Consider the following 21104-nt stretch of genomic DNA (forward strand, 5'->3'; position numbering starts at 1 on the left):
CGCATCAAGGCAGATGACGATTATTTTTGTGTGGCAGAAGGGGCAAGCCAAAGGGTGTAAACTGTCCTTAGAGTGTAAAGTTACAAGCATTCGCTTACTAACCAAATTAACAAGTGTGTTTTCAGCGCACACAGGCAAACATGAACACATCACGCTAGATAAGCGCGGACAGGCGCTGTCGAAACGATGGAGTGAGGAAGCGCAGCAGCAGCAGCGAGCGAAGTGACTTTCGTGCTGTCTATCGCTTCGACCAAAACAGAGCGGCGAGAACGCAGCACCTACGAAGGCATGGGCCGTCGAAATGACTGCCCGCAGCGCAGATCGCTGGCAAGATATGGCAAGCGCGGCTGCGGAATGCGCAGTACAACGCCCCCCCCCCCCCCGCCTTTCTCCCCTCTCTCCGAAACCTAGCGGCGACGGCAGACGGCGCACTTCCTGCCGCTTTCCTCCTTGCGTATGTGAGGTTGAGCCGCGATCATCGGCTCCCCTCGCACTCTGCTCACAAGTGAAGGCATGCGAAGGGAGCTAAGGATCGCAGGTCAATTTCGCACGCTTTTCACCTTATACGGAGCATCACGCCGACGTCGATGGTACAAATGCCCTTGGAGTGTCCGTATAACTGTTATCGCAATAAATGCACGTTGCTCTCACATTCTCGCCAATAGAAAGCGCAATAACTTACGCAACACAAATGAACATACACTGAAGGCTCCGTGTGCTTCTTGTTTTGCGTTACGTGTATGATTGCGCTTTCCACTAGCAAGTATGCCATTCCAACATGTCCAACTTTCGGCTTTATGAAATTTGACGTTCGCTTTTATATTCAAGTATGTATGAGGAAAAAAAAAACCAAGTTAGAGCTTGGCGTAGCGTTCTTCGCGAACCACGAGGTCTGGCGTCAGATCGGATGTGGTGCGGCAACCTGCGTGTGCGAGAGAGCAAACGTATCAGCTGCTGCGCCTAACGGAACAGCAAAGTTCATGGAAGCAACAGCTGTGCTAGGCGACATCAGTGAAATAATCAAAGACAAGAGGATTCATTGCGGTTACACGGAAAGAAGGATGCATAGGTCAGGGTAAAATGCTGGCATCGATGTCCTAGTGCGCCACATATTTCTTGTATTGCAATAATTTACGTGAAGGCACAGCACACAGAAGAACATAGTAGTCAATGAAATGAAATTGTTTATTTGCCATCCTGTGCATTTACAGATGGAGGGACTGTAGATAAAAAGCTGTCCTTCAACAGCTTGACGTGTCCACAATCCCTGTTTCTGCAGGGAGGCAGCATAACATATGCGCACATACATGTACATACATATATGTAGCTGTGTACATAGCTGCAATGACATGTTACTCACTCACACTTTCATGTCAACAAAAGAATGCAACAACACAGATACATAACGCTACCAGATATTACATCGAAACCGTATACATCAGTTTCAGTTCCTTGGATGATGACGTGAAAAGATCAAATCGGACGGAATTATAGTAATTTAACAGTTTTGGTATTGTGTATTTAAGGCATTGTTTCCCATAGTTTGAACGTGGTGTTGGTACTAACCAATCCTCAAAATGTCTTGTAACGTAATTTGTAGATTTTCTCTGAAGTCGGGATAGAGTACGCAGGTTGCTGATATTTCGATGGATTTCCAGTTTATATACATGACTCAGACGATATCTGTAGAGATGGTGAGCTGGGATCACACCAGAATTATTAAAGAAGGTTATTGTCGATGCTCTGTAGGAAGCGTTATATGCGTTGCGGAGATACTTCTTTTGTAACAGGTGAATATGTTCTAGATTGGTGGATGTTGTATTACCCCATACTAATATTACCCCAATCCTCTCTTAAACACACGAACACACACACACACAATAATTAAATATAAATATACAATATAATGAAAGCAAAATAATATATAGCCATACTTATTACAACCAAAACAATGAAGTTGCTGCAAAGATATATTTTTAAATTATTATTTATATACATACCGCACGCCAAATAAGAGCCCAAGTAGGAGGGACACAATTTGTTTACAAAAACGAAAAGCATAAGTACACAAATGCTACACCGATGGGACAAAAGGCTTGAACATGGAAACAACTTAAGAAGAATATATAGCCAAAGCCAGGAAAATAAAAATTGGAATCAAGAAAGAATACGGCAGTAAAAACAAGCAGTCTATTAGAAACCCCAAAAGAATATATATATATATATATATATATATATATATATATATATATATATATATATATATATATATATATATATATATATAAGGAATATATTTAGTCAACATAATTAGCGCTGCATGTATGTGTTATTTGTAAGTCGTTCCAATCTGTGACTGTACAAGCAAAAAAAAAAAATAAAACGGGCAAGCTAGCACTCGGTCGCGCGAGGTTTGAAACAGCAAAGCTGGTCGATTAGGGGCTATTCCGATTACTGCTAGGTTGTAACTTGGTAGTTGCTAAGGCATTAACTACCTGCCGTGGTTGCTGAGTGGCTATGATGTTGGGCTGCTGAGCACGAGGTCGCGGGATCGAATCGGGGCCACGGCGGCCGCAGTTCGATGGGGGCGAAATGCAAAAGCACCCGTGTACTTAGATTTAGGTGCACGTTGAAGAACCCCAGGTGGTCGAAATTTTCGGAGTCCCCCGCTACGGCGCGCCTCATAATCAGGAAATGGTTTTGGCACAAGTTCTTTTGGAGCTCGGCGTCGCTCGTACTCGGCCTCCCGCACTGCAGGGTCTTGGCGTAACCGTCGATGCTTCACAGCGATCCCGGCTCTCTCTCGGTTGGCGTATTTTGGGTATTCGCGCAGTCGCCACCTATTGGCTTCGGCCTCTCTGGCCAAGTAGGTGGGAATGAGCCCGCCGTTGTTTCTCCCGCATCGCAGCAAGTCTAGCTTCGCAATGCGCAGCCGCTTTTTCGGCAGTAGGAACACTCCTAGGCCGCCCCATGGCGTTAACTGCCCGACCGCTGCCGAGCACACGCTTTCACAGCCTTTTCAAGATCATTTCTGAAGTGAAGGCGCTAAAATGACGGAGGACAAAGAAGAAACACACACACACACAGGGCGCCACTTCAACAATGTTTAATCAGGAAAAAACGCCACCGATTTATACTACGAGCGCAATCACAGTTTCTCAGGGCGCATTCGCGTTCAAGTAAAGCAGTTATTTGCGTGACAGTGATATGGATGCAACACTTACGCAGTTATCAGCTGCTTCAATGATTCTTTTGGCCTCAATTATTAATCTAACCCATTTGTCACGGCTTCTGGCAACCACAGCGCAGGCGTGGAAGTCTGGCTTACATCTGCAATTTCTACAATGAATTGCCAGGTGGCCCTCCCTCCCATTGTTCACTCTGTTATTGTGTTGCCTCAGCCTGTCATTCAGGCACTGCTCTGTTCGGCCCACGTACTTTTTTCCCCAATCTAAAGGAATCTCATAAACAACTCCTGCCTGACAATCTACGTTTTTGTTTTCGTGCTTTGTAGCACAGGCCGGTGCCTTGCGGGAATAAGGGTTGGTCATTCGACATAGCTTAGAGAGCTTGCACGGGGCAGAAAACACGACATTTACGTTAGCTCGCTTTGCAATCTTTTTCAAATTATGTGACATGCGGTGTATGTAGGGTATGACAGCAACTTTTTCTTTTTCGCGGGGTGACTCCTGGTCCGGTTGGCGGATTCGCGACTTCTTCAGGATTGTTTCCGCTACGGACACTAAAACAGGTTGCCGGTAGCCTGCCTCTTCCAGGCGGTCAATCTGCTTAAGAAAACTCGCCTCAGCTCGATGTGGACAGGACTTCTTAAAAACATTCAGCAGGCACATGTTGGCAATGCTGCGTTTAACTAGCTTAGAATGAGAGGAACTAAAAGGCAGCAGAGGTTTAGTAGCGCGAGGTTCATACTGGCAACAGACGTGGTTACTTGCTAAAAACAATCTAAGATCTAAAAACCTGATGGAGGAATCTACCGAAAGTTCGTGGGTCACTTCAATGGGGGATAAAGTCTGCCTGAAGGTTGTCAATGTTTGACTAACGACCAAGTCGGCGTCACTGCAATTTTTATCTACCAAAATTAGGAAGTCGTCAACAAATCTAAAAACTTTGACTACGCTACTACCCTCGAGACTGCTAGAAATGGTTCTGCCGGCACGAGCTAAAAATAAGTCACTCAGGATCGGAGCGAAACACGACCCTATGCAGACGCCGGTCTTTTGCAGGTACGAACGACTGTCCCATTCAATATAGGTGGAAGCCAGGTAATGTTCTAGCATAGCCAAGAATTTGTCTTCCGGAATACCAGTTTCGTTCTGAAAAGCCAGCGAGCCGAAACTGTCAATGCCTTTCTGGACGCACTGAAGCAATTCTGCTTTTGGCATGCTATAATATAGATCTTTCAGATCTACAGAAAAGGCCTCTGGCTTTAGGGCCGAAGTTTGCCGTGAAGCCCCGGACCAGCGCTCCGGAAAAGCTTTACCTGGTGCGAAAAGTGTCCAGTTTGGCTCCCGTGAGTGAAATGGATCGGTGCATTTCAAGTGGCGTGGACGTTCTTCTGCGGGACCAGTGTGACCCCGGTGGTCCCGCAATTAATCGTCTGGCGTCTTATTTGAAGACGAACGCCTATTGCATACTCTCATCGGACAAAGAAGGCGGCTTTGCTGTCTTTCCACGAGAGACTTACAAGGTGAAGGCGTTGGAAGCCTTAAATTCTGTTTTTCATTGTCACCACAACGTATCGCTCAAAAAGTTGAAATGTGAAGCGAAGAGGCAGTGCGAAAAATGAACCTGTCAAAATTAGCTAGGGACATTAAGAATAGCAAAGCGAGCACTCTCGAAGTCTTCTTCAGCCCCAAGACCCATAAAGATAACTGCCCTCTAAGGGTAATTGTGTCGGAGCGCAATACGTGGCAGAAATGTTTAGCTGCGTTTCTGTTGGAAAGGCTGAAGCTTCTAACAGTAGACGACCCTTACCTGGTAAAGGACTCTGCACAAGTAGTCGAGTACTTGTCAAGACAGACAAAAGCAGAATTAGAGGCCTTTTCTGTGTTATTGAGTTCGAAATGAAACCATAAATTACGAGTAGTGGATGTGACGGCGCTGTGAAGCGGCCTAAAAGAAGGACGCCATAAGTTTCGGAAAAGCTATATGTAATAAAATTATTGCAATGAATGGTGAAGTGTGCTATGGACACGAAGGATACATTGTGAAAAAATTAAGATATACTAAAATATGTCAGAGGCAAGCTATTTCGAGAAGCACTAGTGCCTTAACAAAGCCTTTGAAATATTAGGACCTGAAGGCGTGTGCTGTACAAGGACTACTATCACAGTGGCGTCCTCTGGAGAGAGGGTGCGCTATCAAATTGTTAGGTTAGTAACATCGTTCAAGAAACCTAGGAGAGTTTGGCTGTTAAGCAGGGGTTCTTCACCAAGGAACCTAGCGGGACAGAGAGGGCCATAATGCTAAGTGCTAGAGGAAAATGTTTCTCTCTCTTTCAACTTCCCGATACTCCAAGAGGACTTGGAGGACTGTGAGCCTCTCGCCACATCTGCAACAGACTGGAGGTTCATTACCATTGAATACAAAATTGACAGGCCACTTCGGCAAAGCTGTTCGTTGGCAGGTATGACACCCGCCTGTGAACCTCCTTGAATGAAACATTTTTTTTCTGGCTTTGATTGGGATATTTCTTTTTCTTTCTTCCAAGATGGGCAGGACCGCGAGTATGTGGCATGCTCGCCATCACAGTTCACGCAGTGCGGAGGTTTTTCGCGAGTTTCGGAGGCATGGTCACCGGTACTGCATTAAGCACATCTCTGTCGGACTCGGCCGTTCTGTGAACTGTGGCCGTAATGCTGGCATTTGAAGTATCGCAGGAAGCTGATGTCACTCGGAAAGCTACGTCAGCCTGAGCGCGTATGCCATCCAAACGAAGATGCTATGATGTAAAAAAACGGACACTCCAGTGCAGGCGCAGCCGTGAAGCCCCCAAGTGACAGCCTACTCTATTGCGCGTCGAACCAGGAAAATTGGGTTTGTAGGACGATCAGAGTAAGTAAATATGTTGAATCCGCCGATGTTGCTGCCGATGCCGGTCCGGCAGAGGATACAACCCCTTTAAAGCCAGGGGAAGTACCAGTCCAGGATTATGGGGAGCTGATGGCACTCAGAAAGCTACATCAGTTGTAAGCGCTTATGCCACCCAAGCGAACACAGTATGATGTGGCGAAACGGCAACAATCCCGCGCAGCCACAACCGTGAAGCCCACAAGTGACAGTTTACTCCATTACGCGTCGAACCCGGCACAACCGGTGGGTGGGATGATCAAAGTAAGCACATATGTTGAATTTCCTGATGCTGTTGCCAGTGCCGGTAAGGAACAAGATGCAGCCCCTTTAAATTGAGGGGAAGTACCAATCCAGGATCACGGGAAGCTGATGGCACTCTGAAAGTTAGGTCAGCCGTAAGCGCGTATGCTACCCAAGCGAAGGCGGTATGATGCGGGAAAACGGGAACAATCCCGCACAGGGGCAGCCGGGAAGCCCCAAATGAAAGCTTTCTCTGTTGCGTGTCGAACCAGACAAAACCGGTGGGTGGGAAAATCAGAGTAAGTAAATATATTGAATCCACCGAAGGTGCTGCTTGTGCTGGTGCGGTACAGGATGCAGCCCCTTTAAATCAAGGGGAAGTAGCAGTTCGGCATCACGGGAAGCTGATGTCACCCGGAAAGCTACATCATCTGTAAGCGTGTGTGCCACCCAAGTGAAGACGGTATAATGTGGAAAAATAGGAACAGTCTCACGCAGGCGCAGCCGTGAAGCCCACAAGTGACAGTCTACTCCATCACGCGTCGAACCAGGCAACACGGGTGGCTGGGATGATCAGAGTAAGTAAATATGTTGAATTTGCTGATGCTGTTGCCAGTGTCAATCAGGTAGAAGATGCAGTCCCTTTAAAGCCAGTGGAATTACCAGTCGAGGATCACGGGGAGCTGATGTCTCTCGGAAAGCGAAGTCAGCCGTAAGCACGTGTGCCACCCCAGCGAAGACGGTATGATGTCGAAAAACGGGAACAATCCCGCACAGGCGCCTCCAAAAAGTCCACAAGTGACAGACTGCTCCGTCGCCCATCGAACCAGACAAAACCGGTGGGTGGGACGATCAGAGTAAGCAAATATATTCAATCCGCCGAAGGTGCTGCCAGTGCCGGTATGGTGCAGGATGCAGCCCTTTTAAAGCCAGGGGAATTACCAATCCAGGATCACGGGGCGCTGATGACACTCGGAAAACTAAGTCAGCCGTAAGCGCGTATGCCGCCCAAGCGAAGACGGTATGGTGTGGAAAAATGGGAACAATCCCGCACAGGCACAGCCGGGAAACCCCTAAGTGACAACCGACTTCCTCGCCCGTCGAACCAGGCAAAACCGGTGGGTAAGATGATCAGAGTAAGTAAATTTTGCCGCATGGTGTGGCGGAGCAAGGGACTGAAGAAGAAGAGAACGAGGTTCGTCTCGGCATCGCGCGTCGCCGCTTACGTTTTCGTGAAGTGCAACCGCCTGTATCTTTCTTTATTCAGCTTGTATACTCCAGCAGGGTACACGCGATAATTTGGTGGAGCTTGCTGGGTACGCTCAACGTATGCAGGAGACCCCACTGGGCAGCAAGAATCTCGCCCTACAGTTGAAGTTGACTACAGTTCACCGCACAAGCCGGCGAATTCGAGGCCTCACCCCAGAATTTGGAAACCTCCAGGAAAAATTGATGACTTTGACCACTGCGACTTCTACGAAACGGGCGACACCGATTTACCTAACGCTGCTGAACCTCTAAGTGCCGACGGTTTTTCATGGCGGCACATTTGAAGACGTGGAAGAGTGGCTCGCGGAGATCGAGTGCGCGGCTCCGTGTAACGAGTGGGACAACAACGCCAAACTCAGGAACGTCTACTTCAGCCTCCAGGATGGTGCTCGCACGTGGTTTATGAACCAAGAAAGTGCCCTGTCATCCTGGCCTGAGTTCAAGCGCAAGCTACTGGAGACTCACTCCAGCCCCGATTGCCAGGAAAAAGCGGAGCGGGCCCTTCAGTCACGCGTTCAAAAGCCCAACGAGAGCGTCACGATGTACGTGGAGGACATGACGCATCTCTTTCAGCGTGTCTGTCTAAGCATGTCGGAAGAAGGTGCGTCATCTGATGAGAGGCGTAAAGGAACAGCTCTTTGGCGGTCTTGTTCGGAATACACCCAAGACTGTTGCGGAGTTCCTCACCGAAGCCCCCACCATGGAGAAGACCCTTCAGAAACGATCGATCATGTACAACCTACAAGTAAATGCCGCCTGCACTGCGGATACGCCGGTAGGTTTCGGGTGCGACATCGCCTTGCTTTGCGAGCTGATTCGCTCAGTGGTTCGCGACGAGCTGCAGAAGCACGACGGTACGTCGCCACCTCCAGTCAGCTCCATCGCCAGCGTCGTACGCAACGAAGTACAGCAGGCACTGCAGGTATCTCTTTCCAGCATTGAAGCACCACCTCTGCCAAGCGAATCTCGGCGCAAGACTTAAGAAGAAACATTACTGAGCCCCGTCCAAGCTTTCGCACCTACTTATGTGGCGCCGCCAGTCGCGTTGCAAACGGCGCAAGCCGCTCCTACAACTCCGCTACCGTACTTCGACGATCGCTGAACACCCGCGAGGGAATCAGAGGTTTGGCGAGCACCCGATCAACAACCGCTGTGCTACCACTGTGGCGAAGCTGGTCATGCGTATCGGGAGTGCTACTGCCGACGACTCGGACTGCGGGGTATTTTTATCGATTCACCTCGACCTAGGTTCGGCCAAAGGCTACCCGACATCGCAGAATTCATCGAACCGCAGCGCAGGCCGGGCCCATCGCAGTGGCGGTCACGCTCACCCTTACCGCGGCGATATTGGCCTGCTCGCGATACCACCTCGAGGACGACGCAAGGGCGATCACCAAGTCCACGCCGGGAAAACTGACGTCAGCGACCATCCGAGGTGGGGCCGCTGATACTCGATGCGCTCAAGACCTCGTATCGTGCCGACCGCAGAACAACGAAAACACGATGACGCCAGAACCAGTTTCCGCGAACAAGATTTCGCTGGACATACTGGAGTTGATCGACGGCAGAAAAATGAGTGCACTTGTAGATATCGGCGCCGATAACTCTTCTTAGTGGAAAACTGGCGACCGTTCAGAAAAAAGTTACGTTGCCCTGGAACGGGGCACCAGTCCGTATGGCAGGTGGCCACGTCGTCACACCGCTTGGCCTATGCACGGCCAGAGTAGAAATTCGCGGTGCTGCTTTTCTTGACTCTTGTCTTGTTATACGCGGGTGTTTCCGCGATTTAATTCATGGGATGGGCTTCCTCCGGGAATATGGCGCCATTATTGACCTCCGCGAGCGCTGCATCACATTCTCGACACAAAGGGCAACACAGACCGACGCCATTGGACACAGATCCGCAGTTCGCGTTTCGGACAAGAGCATCACAATACCGCCGCGTGCGAGTGTTATGGTTCCGGTCAAGTCCGATGAGCCACAAGACGGTGAAGCCATTGTAGAAGGCAGGACTTCTATCTTGCTGGCCCAAGGTATTTGTGTAGCACGAAGCCTAGTGGAACTTCGTGATAGCTAGACAGCGGTCCTCGTTACCAACTTTACCTTTGAGCATCGGCACATTTTTCGTGGCACTGCCATTGCCTACGCCGAAACATCAACGGACATCGTCGAGTGCTTTGCTTCTGAAGTGGACACAGACGACAGTTCGCTCAGAGACATCGACATAATGTAAACTCCGAGCTTATGAATGACCAAAAGAGCGCACTGCAGAAACTCTTGAACGAATTCCGCGCGTGCTTCGCTCGGGCTACTAAGGTGGGCCAAACGCCAATCACGAAGCACCGAATAACGACATCCGCCGACGCACGTCCCATCAAACAAAAGCCTTATCGTGTCTCGTCAAAAGAACGTGAGGCTATTCAAGCCCAAGTCAAGGATATGCTAGATGATGTTGTCATTTAGCCTTCGCAGAGTCCGTGGTCCTCCCCGGTCGTTTTAGTCAAGAAAAAAGACGGAACGCTATGTTTCTGCGTTGATTATCGACGCCTCAACGATGTTATCAAGGAGGACGTGTACCCGCTACCACGTATCGATGACTCTTTAGACAGGTTGCGGTGAGCTAAGTATTTTTCGTCTCTCGATCTAAAGAGCTGTTACTGGCAAATTGAGGTCGATGAACGAGACCGCGAAAAACTGCTTTCGTCACTCCAGATGGCCTTTACGAATTCAGAGTACTTCCTTTCGGTCTCTGTTCGGCACCAGCCACTTTCCAGCGAATGATGGACACCGTTCTCGCTGTTCTGAACTGGCAAAGCTGCTTCGTCTACCTCAACGACGTGGTTGTTCTTTCGGCGACATTTGAAGACCACCTGAAACGACCGCGGCAAGTTCTCGAAGCCATCCGATCGGCTAACGTCAACCTTAAGCCTCAGAAGTGTCACTTCGGCTACAAGGAGTTGATGTTTCTCGGACATGTGGTCAGCGCGGAAGGCGTTAGCCCCGATCCCGTGAAAACTGCCGCTGCTGCCTCGTTTGCAACAGCGACCGACAAGAAAGGTTCCCGACGCTTCCTGGGCCTATGCGCATACCACCGGCGTTTCATCGAACATTTTTCGAAAATGGCGGAGCCACTGACACGCCTCACGAGGGACGATGTATCGTTCGTCTGTTCCTCAGAGCAAGAGACTGCTTTCACCGAGCTTTGACAGCGTCCAGTGTCAGCACCAGTTTTGGCCCACTTTGACGAGGAGGCGGACACACAAGTTCATACAGACGCCAGTAACGTTGGTCTTGGTGCGGCGCTTGTACAACGGCAGGAAGGTATTGAACGAGTGATCGCCTACGCAAGTCGCACACTATTGCGTGCAGAGACCAACCACACCACCACGGAGAAAGAGTGTCTTGCCGTCATATGGGCACTGGCCAAATTTCGAGCTTACCTTTATGGCGGCCCATTCAAAGTTGTAACTGATCATCACTCGTTATGCTGGCTTGCAAATCTCCGGGACCCTTCTGGACGACCGGCACAGTGGAGTCTACATTTGGAGGAGTACGACGTGACCATCGTGTACAAGCCGGGGCGCATACACGAAGACGCTGACGCACACTCGCGTGCCCCTATCGACACTACCGACCATGACATTGAGGACGACGACACTTTCCTTGTGGCCGTAAGCGTTCCTGATTTGCCCACACGGCAGCGCGCAGACGACGCACTACGCCCTATATTCTAACATATGGAAGGACAATACCGATCAATACCGCGGTGTATCGCTCGAGGATTGTCGCTTTTTTTGTTTACGACACGGCATCTTGTAAAAGAGCTCCGCTGCCACCACCAAGACCTACCTTTTGGTCGTTCCAGCAGACCTCCGTGCCGAAGTTTTGTTCGCCTGTCATGACGAGCCTCCGTCTGGCCATTTGGCTTTTACGCGAACGCTTCATAGAGTGCGCAAATCCTACTACTGGCCGAAACTTGCCGAGTGTGGTAAGCGGTACTTCCAAGCCTGCCGTGAATGCCAGCGCCGAAAGTCGCCAGCTGTGAAGCCTGCGGGATTGTTGAATCCGATTGACCCACTTGGCAAACCTTTCGACCAGGTCGGCGTGGATCTTCTTGGCCCGTTTCCACTGGCATCTTCTGGCAACAGGTGGATAATCGTCGCCACGGACTATTTAACGCGGTATGCTGCGATGAAGGCACTGCCTCGAAGCACAGCTTCCGAGGTTGCACAGTCTTTCATACAGAGCATCGTCCTACGGCATGGCGCCCCATCGCACGTCATATCAGACTGAGGCAAAGCCTTTACAGTACAGTTCATTGAAGATGTTTTTAAACTCAGCTGCACGACCCATCGAAGGACAACTACCTATCATCCGCAGACAAACGGCTTGACCGAATGACTGAACAAAACGATGACTGACATGCTGTCTATGTACGTAGATGTACAGCACACGACGTAGGACGAAATACTCCCTTACGTAAGGTTTGCCTATAATACTGCTACGCAAGAAACAACACGCTTCAGGCCGTTTTACCTCGTTTACGGCCGTGAAGTGCAGACTATGTTAAAAGCAATGCTGCCGTGGGACAACATCGATCATCTCGACCTCGCCCAAGATGCCGAACTTTTCGTGCAACGCGCGGAAGAAGCTCGTCAGCTTGCCCGAGTGCACATAAAGCAACAACAGAGCATCGATGCGCACCATTGCAATCTCTGCCAACGACCTGCTGAGTTCCAACCTGGTGATCGAGTTTTGGGCTGGACTCCCGTGCGCCGAAAAGGACTATCTGAGAAGCTTTTGAGCCGCTACTTACAGAGTGTTGCAGCGAATTAGTGACGTGAATTACGAAGTCCTTCCTGACGGAAGCCAGTCGCCCTGACGTCCACAACCGCAATCTGAGATTGTGCAGGTTGCGCGGCTGAAACCGTACTTTAGCCCCTAATCGACGTTTTCAGACGCATCAGTTAGTTTTTGTTGTTGCTCGTCTATAGTGCCTTGTGACTATATCGCACACCACAGTGATTGTGACTATAGCCTATGTGTTCGTCCTAGGCCATCTCGGCGCTCTCAGGTCAACCCTTTGTACGCTTTCCTCCTTTTTTTTTTGAAGATGGGGTAATTCCACGTGGTGTGGTGCAGGAAGGGACTGAAGAAGAGGAGAACGAGGTTCATCTCGGCATCGCGCGCTGCCGCTTACGTTTCCGTAAAGTGTAACCGCCTATATCTTCATTCAGCTTGTATACTCCAGCAGGGTATACGCGAGAATATGTTGAATCCACCGATGCTGCTGAAAATGCCGGTCAGATAGAAGGTGCAGCCCCTTTAAAGCCATGGGAAGTACCAGTCAAAGATTACAGGGAGCTGCTGTCACTACGTGAGCTACGTCAGCCGTAAGCGCGTATGCTACCCAAGAGAAGACGATATTATATTGCAAAACGGGACCAACCCTGCTTAGGGGCTTCCAAGTAGACCCCATGTGACAATAGACGTCGTTGCTCGTTGCACCGGTCAAAACCTTTGTATACAACAATCAAAATAAACATGTTGGCTTCGTCGCCGCTGCTGTCAAAAAGCCCACTCAGCTTAAACATGCATTTTTAGTCAAGTACCTTTGGGATAGTTGGTTCATATCGGTATAAAACAGCGCCAGAGAATACAAGGGACCAGACGAAGAACGACACGTACACAGTGCGCACTAACAATTGAGGGTTCATTCATTGGATGCGCAGAATAAATACTAGCTGAACATGTATAAACAGAAAATATCAAAATATCAGGCACATGAAAGAGCAACGCATGCGCAAACCTATATGCGTGAAAAACGGTTCCTGTAAGAAATCAAACGTCGTTCTCTTAGAGCATGACAGAGCGCTTGCTAACACAAGAATCACCCAGCTTTTTTATCTCTAGGGCTTCAACGATCTCCCTTGCTAGCCTGTCTGTTGATTTGGACATGACCTTAGTTTTACACTGGGGCTGTTAGAACCTCGCTGGGATTATCTTGACGTTCACTGCTTCGTTGAATTTAGGGAGAGAGAGGTGAGAGAGTATAAAAATAGCATCGCTTCGTATAGCTACGCGGCGAGGGTGGGTGGAGCCTAGAGGGGGAGACAAAGCGGCGAGGCGGGGACACAGGTGTGTGACGTCTTTGCTCTCAGATAAAAACCCGCGCTGTCGCTTCGGCGGATTTCAAGAAACACCTAGCTACAAGGCGTCTGAGCTAGCATGCATCAGCGCTTAGGCGCAGCGCTTACGGCCGCGTCACGTCGGCGCAGCGTCTGGCACGTGACGGTGTCGCAAAAAATCGTTTCTGTTGCGGCGGGTGCCTCAAATGGCGCGCCGTCCCAACCTAAAAGATGCCACAGAGAAAGACGGCGTGGATTTTACAGCGAAGCTGTATACCTCTTCCGTCCACAGAAATTTTCGTGTCGTAAGCTAAAGAAAAATAAGACTACCCATATGTGGGCCGACGCCGAAGCTAGCGCAACGCCGGGCCGACCCGTGGCGGAGGTGAAGCAGGCGTTAAGCACTCCCCATACCTGGGCCGATCCCGAAGCTAGTGCAACGCCGGACGCACCCGCGGCGAAGGTGACGCAGGCGTTAAGCACTCCCCGTACGTTGACCGATCACAAAGTTAGAGCCATGCCTGGCCGACCCACAGGAGAGGTGAAGCCGGCGCTAAGCGCTCCCGTTACGTGGGCCGATCCCAAAGACAGCGCGATGCCGGGCCAACCCGCGCGGAGGTGAAGTAAGCGTTAAGCACTCCCCATACGTGAACCGATCTCGAAGTTGTGCAATGCCGGGCGGGCCCACAGCGGAGGCGAAGCAGGCGTTAAGCACTTCCTACAAGCGGGCCGATCCCGAAGATAGTGCAATATCGGTCCGACCCGCAGCGGAGTTGACGCAGGCGTTAAGCACTCCCCATACGTTGACCGATCCCAAAGATAGTGCAATGCCGGGCCGACCCGCAGCGTAGGTGAAGCAGGCGTAAAGCAATCCCCATAGGTGGGCCGATCCTGAAGATAGTGCAATGCCCTGCCGACCAGCAGCGGATGTGATGCAGGCGTTAAGCACTCCCCATACGTGGGCCGATACCGAAGTTAGTGCAGTGCCGGGCCGACTCGCAGCCGAGGTGAAGGAGGCGTTAAGCACTCCCCATACGAGGGCTCATCCTGAAGATAGTGCAATGCCGGGCTGACCCGCGGTAGAGGTGAAGCAGGCGTCAAGCACTCCCGATACGTGGGCCGATTCCGAAGTAGTGCGATGCCGGGCCGACTCGCGCGGACGGAAGTAGGCATTAAGCACTTCCCATACGTGGGCCGATACCGAAGATAGTACAATGCTGGGGCGACCCGCGGCGGAGGTGAAGCAGGTGTTAAGCACTCCCGAAACGTGGGGCCATTCCGAAGATAATGCAACGCTGGGCCCACCCGCGGCGGAGGTGACGCAGGCGTTAAGCACTCCCCATACGTGGGCCGAAACCGAAGATAGTACAATGCCGGGGCGACCCGCGGCAAAGGTGGAGCAGGCGTTAAGCACTCCCCATACGTGGGGCGATTCCGAAGATAATGCAAAGCCGGGCCGGCCCGCGGCGGAGGTGACGCAGGCGTTAAGCACTCCCCATACGTTGACCGATCCCGAAGATAATGCAATGCCGGGCCGACCCACAGCGGAGGTGAAGCACACGTTAAGCAATCCACATAGGTGGGCCGACCAGCAGCGGAAGTGATGCAGGCGTTAAGCACTCTCCATACGTGGGCTGATCCGGAAGATAGTGCAATGCCGGGCTGGCCCGGAGCGGAGGTGAAGCAGGCGTGAAGCACTCCCTATAAGCGGGCCGATCCCGAAGTTAGTGCAATGGCGGGGCGACCCGCGGCGGTGGTGAAGCAGCCGTTAAACACTCCCTCTACGTGGGCCAATCGGGAAGATAGTGCGATGCCGGGCCGACCTGCATGGGGCGTGAAGGAGGCGTTAAGCACTCCCCATATGTGCGGCGATTCCGAAGTTGGTGCTTGGCCGGGCCGACCCGTGGCAGGGGTGAAGCAGGCGTTAAGCACCCCCATACGTGGGCAGATACCGAAGATTGTGCAATGGTGGGCCGAACCGCGGAAGAAGTGAAGCAGGCGTTACGCACTCCACGTACGTGGGCCGATCCCAAAGATAGCGCCATGCCAGGCCGACCCGCGACGGGGGTGAAGCAGGCGTTAAGCACTCCCCATCCCTGGGCGGAATGTCAAGATCTTGCGATGATGGGCCGACCCGCACGGAGGTGAAGCAGGCGTTAACTCTCCATACGGCCATACGGCCGATTCCAAAGATACCACCATGCCGTGCCGACCCGCGGCAGAGGTGACGCAAGCGTTAAGCACTCTCCATACGTTGACCGATCCCGAAGATAGTGCAATGCCGGGCCGACCGGCAGCGGAGGTGATGCAGGCGTTAAGCACTCCCCATACGTGGGCCGAACCCGAAGATAATGCTTTGGCGGGACGACCCGCGGCGGAAGTGAAGCAGGCGTTAAGAACTCCCCATACGCGCGGCGATTCTGAAAATAATGGAACGCCAGGGCCACCCGCGCCGGAGGTGACGCAGGTGTTAAGCACTCCCCGTACGTTGGCCGATCCCAAAGGTAGAACTATGCCGGGCCGACCCGCGGTGGAGGTGAAGCAGGCGTTAAGCGCTTCGGATACGTGGGCCGATCCCGAAGTTAGTGCGAAGCCGGGCCGACCCGCGTGGAGGTGAAGTAGGGGTTAAGAACTTCCCTATACGTTGACCGATACCAAATATAGAGCCATGCCGGGCAGACCCAGGCTGGCGTTAAGCACTCCCGATACGTGGGCCGATGCCGAAGACAGTGCCATGCCGGGCCGACCCACGCGGAGGTGAAGTAGGTGTTAAGCACTCCCCATAAGTGGGCCAATCCCTAAGATAGTGCAATACCGGGCCGGCCAGGAGCGGAGGTGAAGCAGGAGTTAAGCACTCCCTATAAGCGGGCCGATCCTGAAATTAGTGCAATTCCGGCGCGACCCGCGGCGGAGGTGACGGGGACGTTTAGCACTCCCCATACTTGGGCCGATCTCGAAGATAGTGCAATGCCGGGCTTATTCGCGGCAAAGGTGAAGGAGGCGTTAAGCACTCCCCAGGCATGGGCCGATCCCGAAGATAGTGCCACGCCGGGCCCACCCGCGGCGGAGGTGAAGCACGCGTTAAGCACTCCCGATACGTGGGCCCATCCCGAAGATAGAGCGATGCCGGGCGGACACACGCGGAGACGAAGTAGGCGTTAAGCACTCCCCATACGTGGGCCGATCCCGAAGTATTGCAATGCCGGCCCGGAGCGGAGGTGACGCAGGCGTTAAGAACTCCCCTTACGTTGACCGATCCCGAAGATAGTGAAATGCCGGGCCGACCCGCAGCGGAGGTGAAGCAGGGGTTAAGGAATCCCCATAGGTGGGCCGATCCTGAAGATAGTGCTATGCCGGGCCGACCAGCAGCGGAGGTGATGCAGGCGTTAAGCACTGCCCATACGTGGGCCGGTGCCGAAGATAGTGGAATGCCGGGCCGACTCGCAGCCGAGGTGAAGGAGGCGTTAAGCACTCCCCATACGAGGGCCCATCCTGAAGATAGTGCAATGCCAGGCTGACCCGCGGTGGAGGTGAAGCAGGCGTAAGGCACTCCCGATACGTGGGCCGATCCCGAAGTAGTGCGATGCCGGGCTGATCCGCGCGGACTGAAGTAGGCGTTAAGCACTCCCCATACCTGGGCCGATTCTCAAGATCTTGCGATGACGGGCCGACCCGCACGGAGGTGAAGCAGGCGTTAAGCACTCCCCATGCCTGGGCCGATCCCCAAGAGCTTGCGATGAAGGGCCAACCCGCATGGAGGTGGAGCAGGCGTTAAGCACTCCAGATACGTGGGCCGAGCCCAAATATAATGCAATGCCGGGCCAACCCGCGGTGGAGGTGAAGCAGGCGTTAACTCCTCATACGTGGGCCGATCGTGAAGATAGTGCAATGCTGGGCCGACCCGCGGCGGAAGTGAAGCAGGCGTTAAGCACTCCCCATACGCGCGGCGATTCTGAAAATAATGGAACGCCGGGCCCACCCGCGCCGGAGGTGACGCAGGTGTTAAGCACTCCCCGTACACAGGCCGATCCCAAAGTTAGAACTATGCCGGGCCGACCCGCGGTGGAGGTGAAGAAGGCGTTAAGCGCTTCGGATACGTGGCCCGATCCCGAAGTTAGTGCGAAGCCGGGCCGACCCGCGTGGAGGTCAAGTAGGGGTTAAGCACTTCCCTATACGTTGACCGATACCAAATATAGAGCCATGCCGGGCAGACCCACGGCGGAGGTGAGGCTGGCGTAAAGCACTCCCGATACGTGGGCCGATCCCGAAGTAGTGTGATGCCGGGCTGACCCGCGCGGACTGAAGTAGGCGTTAAGCACTTCCCATACCTGGGCCGATTCTCAAGATGTTGCGATGACGGGCCGACCCGCATGGAGGTGGAGCAGGCGTTAAGCACTCCAGATACGTGGGCCGAGCCCAAATATAATGCAATGCCGGGCCAACCCGCGGCGGAGGTGAAGCAGGCGTTAACTCCTCATACGTGGGCCGATCGTGAAGATAGTGCAATGCTGGGCCGACCCGCGGTGGACGTGAAGCAGGCGTTAAGCACTCCCCATACGTGGACAGATCCCGAAGATAGTGCAATGCCGGGCCGACCCACGGCAGAGGTGAAATTAAAATCTTGAAGGGACACGCACCATAATATCCCGCAAAGGTGCTTGCGTTTCACGTGCATAAGGAGATAAACTCTATTTTACAACTGTCTAATGGAGCGAGCGCAGAAGCCGGAAGGTAGTGTGCGTGTGTAATGGTGACTAGACGAGTGGGCATGGTCCTTGCCTTGGCTACGCAAATAAAGTCACTGCTGTTTGCCAAGTACTGTGAGTGTTTTTGCAATAACGGTGTGAAGCTGTGGGCCAAAGTTCAGCTCTGAATCCTAGAAGAATGCTGCGGAGCTTCTTGCGATGGTGAAAAAAGTGTCTACCTGAAGCTGAGCAGGAGAGATGTGCAGTTGTATGTGTAGATATGCTGATCCGCTGTGGTTCCGTAAGAGCGAAACTTTGCAGTGCGTAAGACTGTTTTTTACCGAAGGAATCGCTACCTGCGCATAAGGAAGGCAGTTTTGCAGTGATGCCCAAGTCGATGTACTTGTCAACAGCATCCGACGCGTTAGCTTCAATGTTTAAGTATTGCGTGGATATTTCTTTGCGAAAGGTGAGAGCCAAAATCTTGAGTGTTTTTAAAAAACCTAATTTCACCATGCTGTCCGGTGCTATCAGTTTTAACAAGGCACTAAGCCTTGACGTGTTCTTAGCAGCGAAGACCCGTAAACCTGAATGTCCTCTACGCGGTATTGTATCGGAAAAAAGAGCACGGCAGAAAGTAATGTCTTTGTACTTGAAGCACCAGCTAAACAAATTGTTGGTAGATGACTCATGTAAAGAATTCTGAAGAAATTGTATTTTTTCTTGCAGGAAATTCCTTTTCAATTCCTTTTCAATAGATATCAAAGATTTGTACTACTCGATACCGCAGGATGACCTTCTAGCAACCCTAACGGACTGCATAGAGAGCTACGGGTTGGTGGCCTTCGAAGATGTTTTCGGTATAGTCGTAATTTTGTTCTCTGATCTGTTATGCCCCTACCTTGGCTTCACGTATGTGGAATTGAATGGGGCACCTTTTTACAAAAGGACGGTATCTACATTGGGTCCTGCATTGCTCCCTTTTTGAGTGAAAATTTCTTAGCGAAATTAGGGGGACTGTTGCAACAGCGACTATCAGACATGCAACCATTACGTGTGTTTAGATTGGTTGATGACATTTTAGTTGTCTGAGAATCTGACGAGAAAGACTTGCAAAAGTAGTTTTCTGAAATAATTTCAGCTTTTCGTCAGTGCTTAGCACCTTTAATAGTGATTCACGAGCTTCCTGTTGACTGCTATTTACCTTTCCTTGATTTAAGGCTACATTTGTCATCCAAACAGGTCTGTTGGAAATTCCAGCCTAGAGGAAATAAACAGGTTTTGATGTTTCATTATTCGAATTCTAAGCTCGTAAAGGGCAGTATCCTTCATTCACCCTTTGACAATTCCTTAAAGAAACCATGCGTTCATCGGCTGCAGAAAAGTGCCGATGAGCAGGTTCGTCGCCCAACAGAAGCAGGATGCCCACTAGCAATGTTTTATGCAGTTGGAGAAAAGATGCTTCAGCTCAAGAAGCAAGACACTAATGCCATGTGGGTGGTTCAAAGGTTCAAAGAATGTGTCCTCTATTCCTTACATACATTCCGTTTCGCATAACCCGAAGAAAGTGGCGGAAAGGGTGGGAGTAAATGTGGTTCTTACCGCACCCTACAAACTAGCGAAAATGTGCCTAGAGGTTAATAAAGGAGATAGGGAACCTGTGTGTGCCAAGAATGATCGCGATAAGCCTGTACAGTGCGCTGAAGACGTAGTCTACGCAATTGCTTTGGATTGCGGTGCATGGTATATAGGTCAGATGGAAAGATGCCTAAATTACAAATGGAAAGAACATAAGTAAACCACAACAAATATAATAACACGGTATCTAGGCATTCCTTGTAGGGACAGCGGCTGCACACCTTTATTGATTGAAAAACTAGCATCATGTCTAAATCAACAGTTAAGTTAACTAGACAGATCGTTGAATCATGTCTAAATCAACAGCTAAACTAATAAAGGAGATCGTTGAAGCCCTAGAAAAAAAAAGAGCTGGGGATAATCGTGTCAGCAAGCCGCCCGTAATGCTCTCAGAGAAAGGCGTAAGATTCCTTATAGGAATCATTCTTACGCATAGTAGGCTTGACCATGTGATGTTAATTCATGTGTCTTATATTTCTCTATCTTCTGTTTATTGATGTCCTGCCAGTGCTTATTCTGCGCATCCAATGAATAAACCTTCACATGTTAGTCTGTCCTGTGTGCGTGCAGTTCTTCTTCATCTGGTCCCTTGTGTTTTGTGGCGCTGTTTACCTACCGATGCATCCTCAAATAAGGTCTAGAAGCTAGAGCACTGATATACTCGGCATAATTTATCAGTGACAATGTTATTGACATTATCATTGCATTATAGACAAATATTTGGATGGGTACTAAGGTGACACAGTATGTTCCATCCGTACAGAAATGGTTGCGTTTCCTTTTAACATGGTGCATATTAGATAGAACAATCCGCACATACACGGATCGTGATTTACGGAAAATTCATCACAGAGAACGGAGATGAGCTGATCACTTTATGTATGATGAAAATGTCGTGGTATATAAGCGGGCTAGATAACATTTGCCTGATAGGTACGCCTGCTGACTAGCGCGCGGTCAACGCCGCGGCTTAGATTACGCTATACAGATTTAATGATGGTGGGCTCTTCTGCTTCGCCCTATGGCTAACAAGTGCTACGATACCAAGTCA

General features: G+C 51.0%; 1 protein-coding gene across 3 annotated transcripts in view; it reads right to left on the reverse strand.

The window, feature by feature from the left end:
* Positions 1–787: 787 nt before the first annotated feature.
* Positions 788–21104, reverse strand: part of LOC135910894 (2-Hydroxyacid oxidase 1-like) — a 173561-nt gene continuing 153244 nt past the window's right edge. For all 3 annotated transcript variants that reach the window (XM_065442957.2, XM_065442956.2, XM_065442959.2), the window contains one exon: positions 788–922. In XM_065442957.2, the coding sequence (XP_065299029.1) occupies positions 899–922 (24 nt within the window). In that variant the 3' untranslated portion in view covers positions 788–898. The remainder of the gene's footprint in view (positions 923–21104) is intronic.

The sequence above is a fragment of the Dermacentor albipictus genome, chromosome 2, assembly GCF_038994185.2.
Source record: "Dermacentor albipictus isolate Rhodes 1998 colony chromosome 2, USDA_Dalb.pri_finalv2, whole genome shotgun sequence".
Classification (NCBI taxonomy): Eukaryota; Metazoa; Arthropoda; class Arachnida; order Ixodida; family Ixodidae; genus Dermacentor; species Dermacentor albipictus.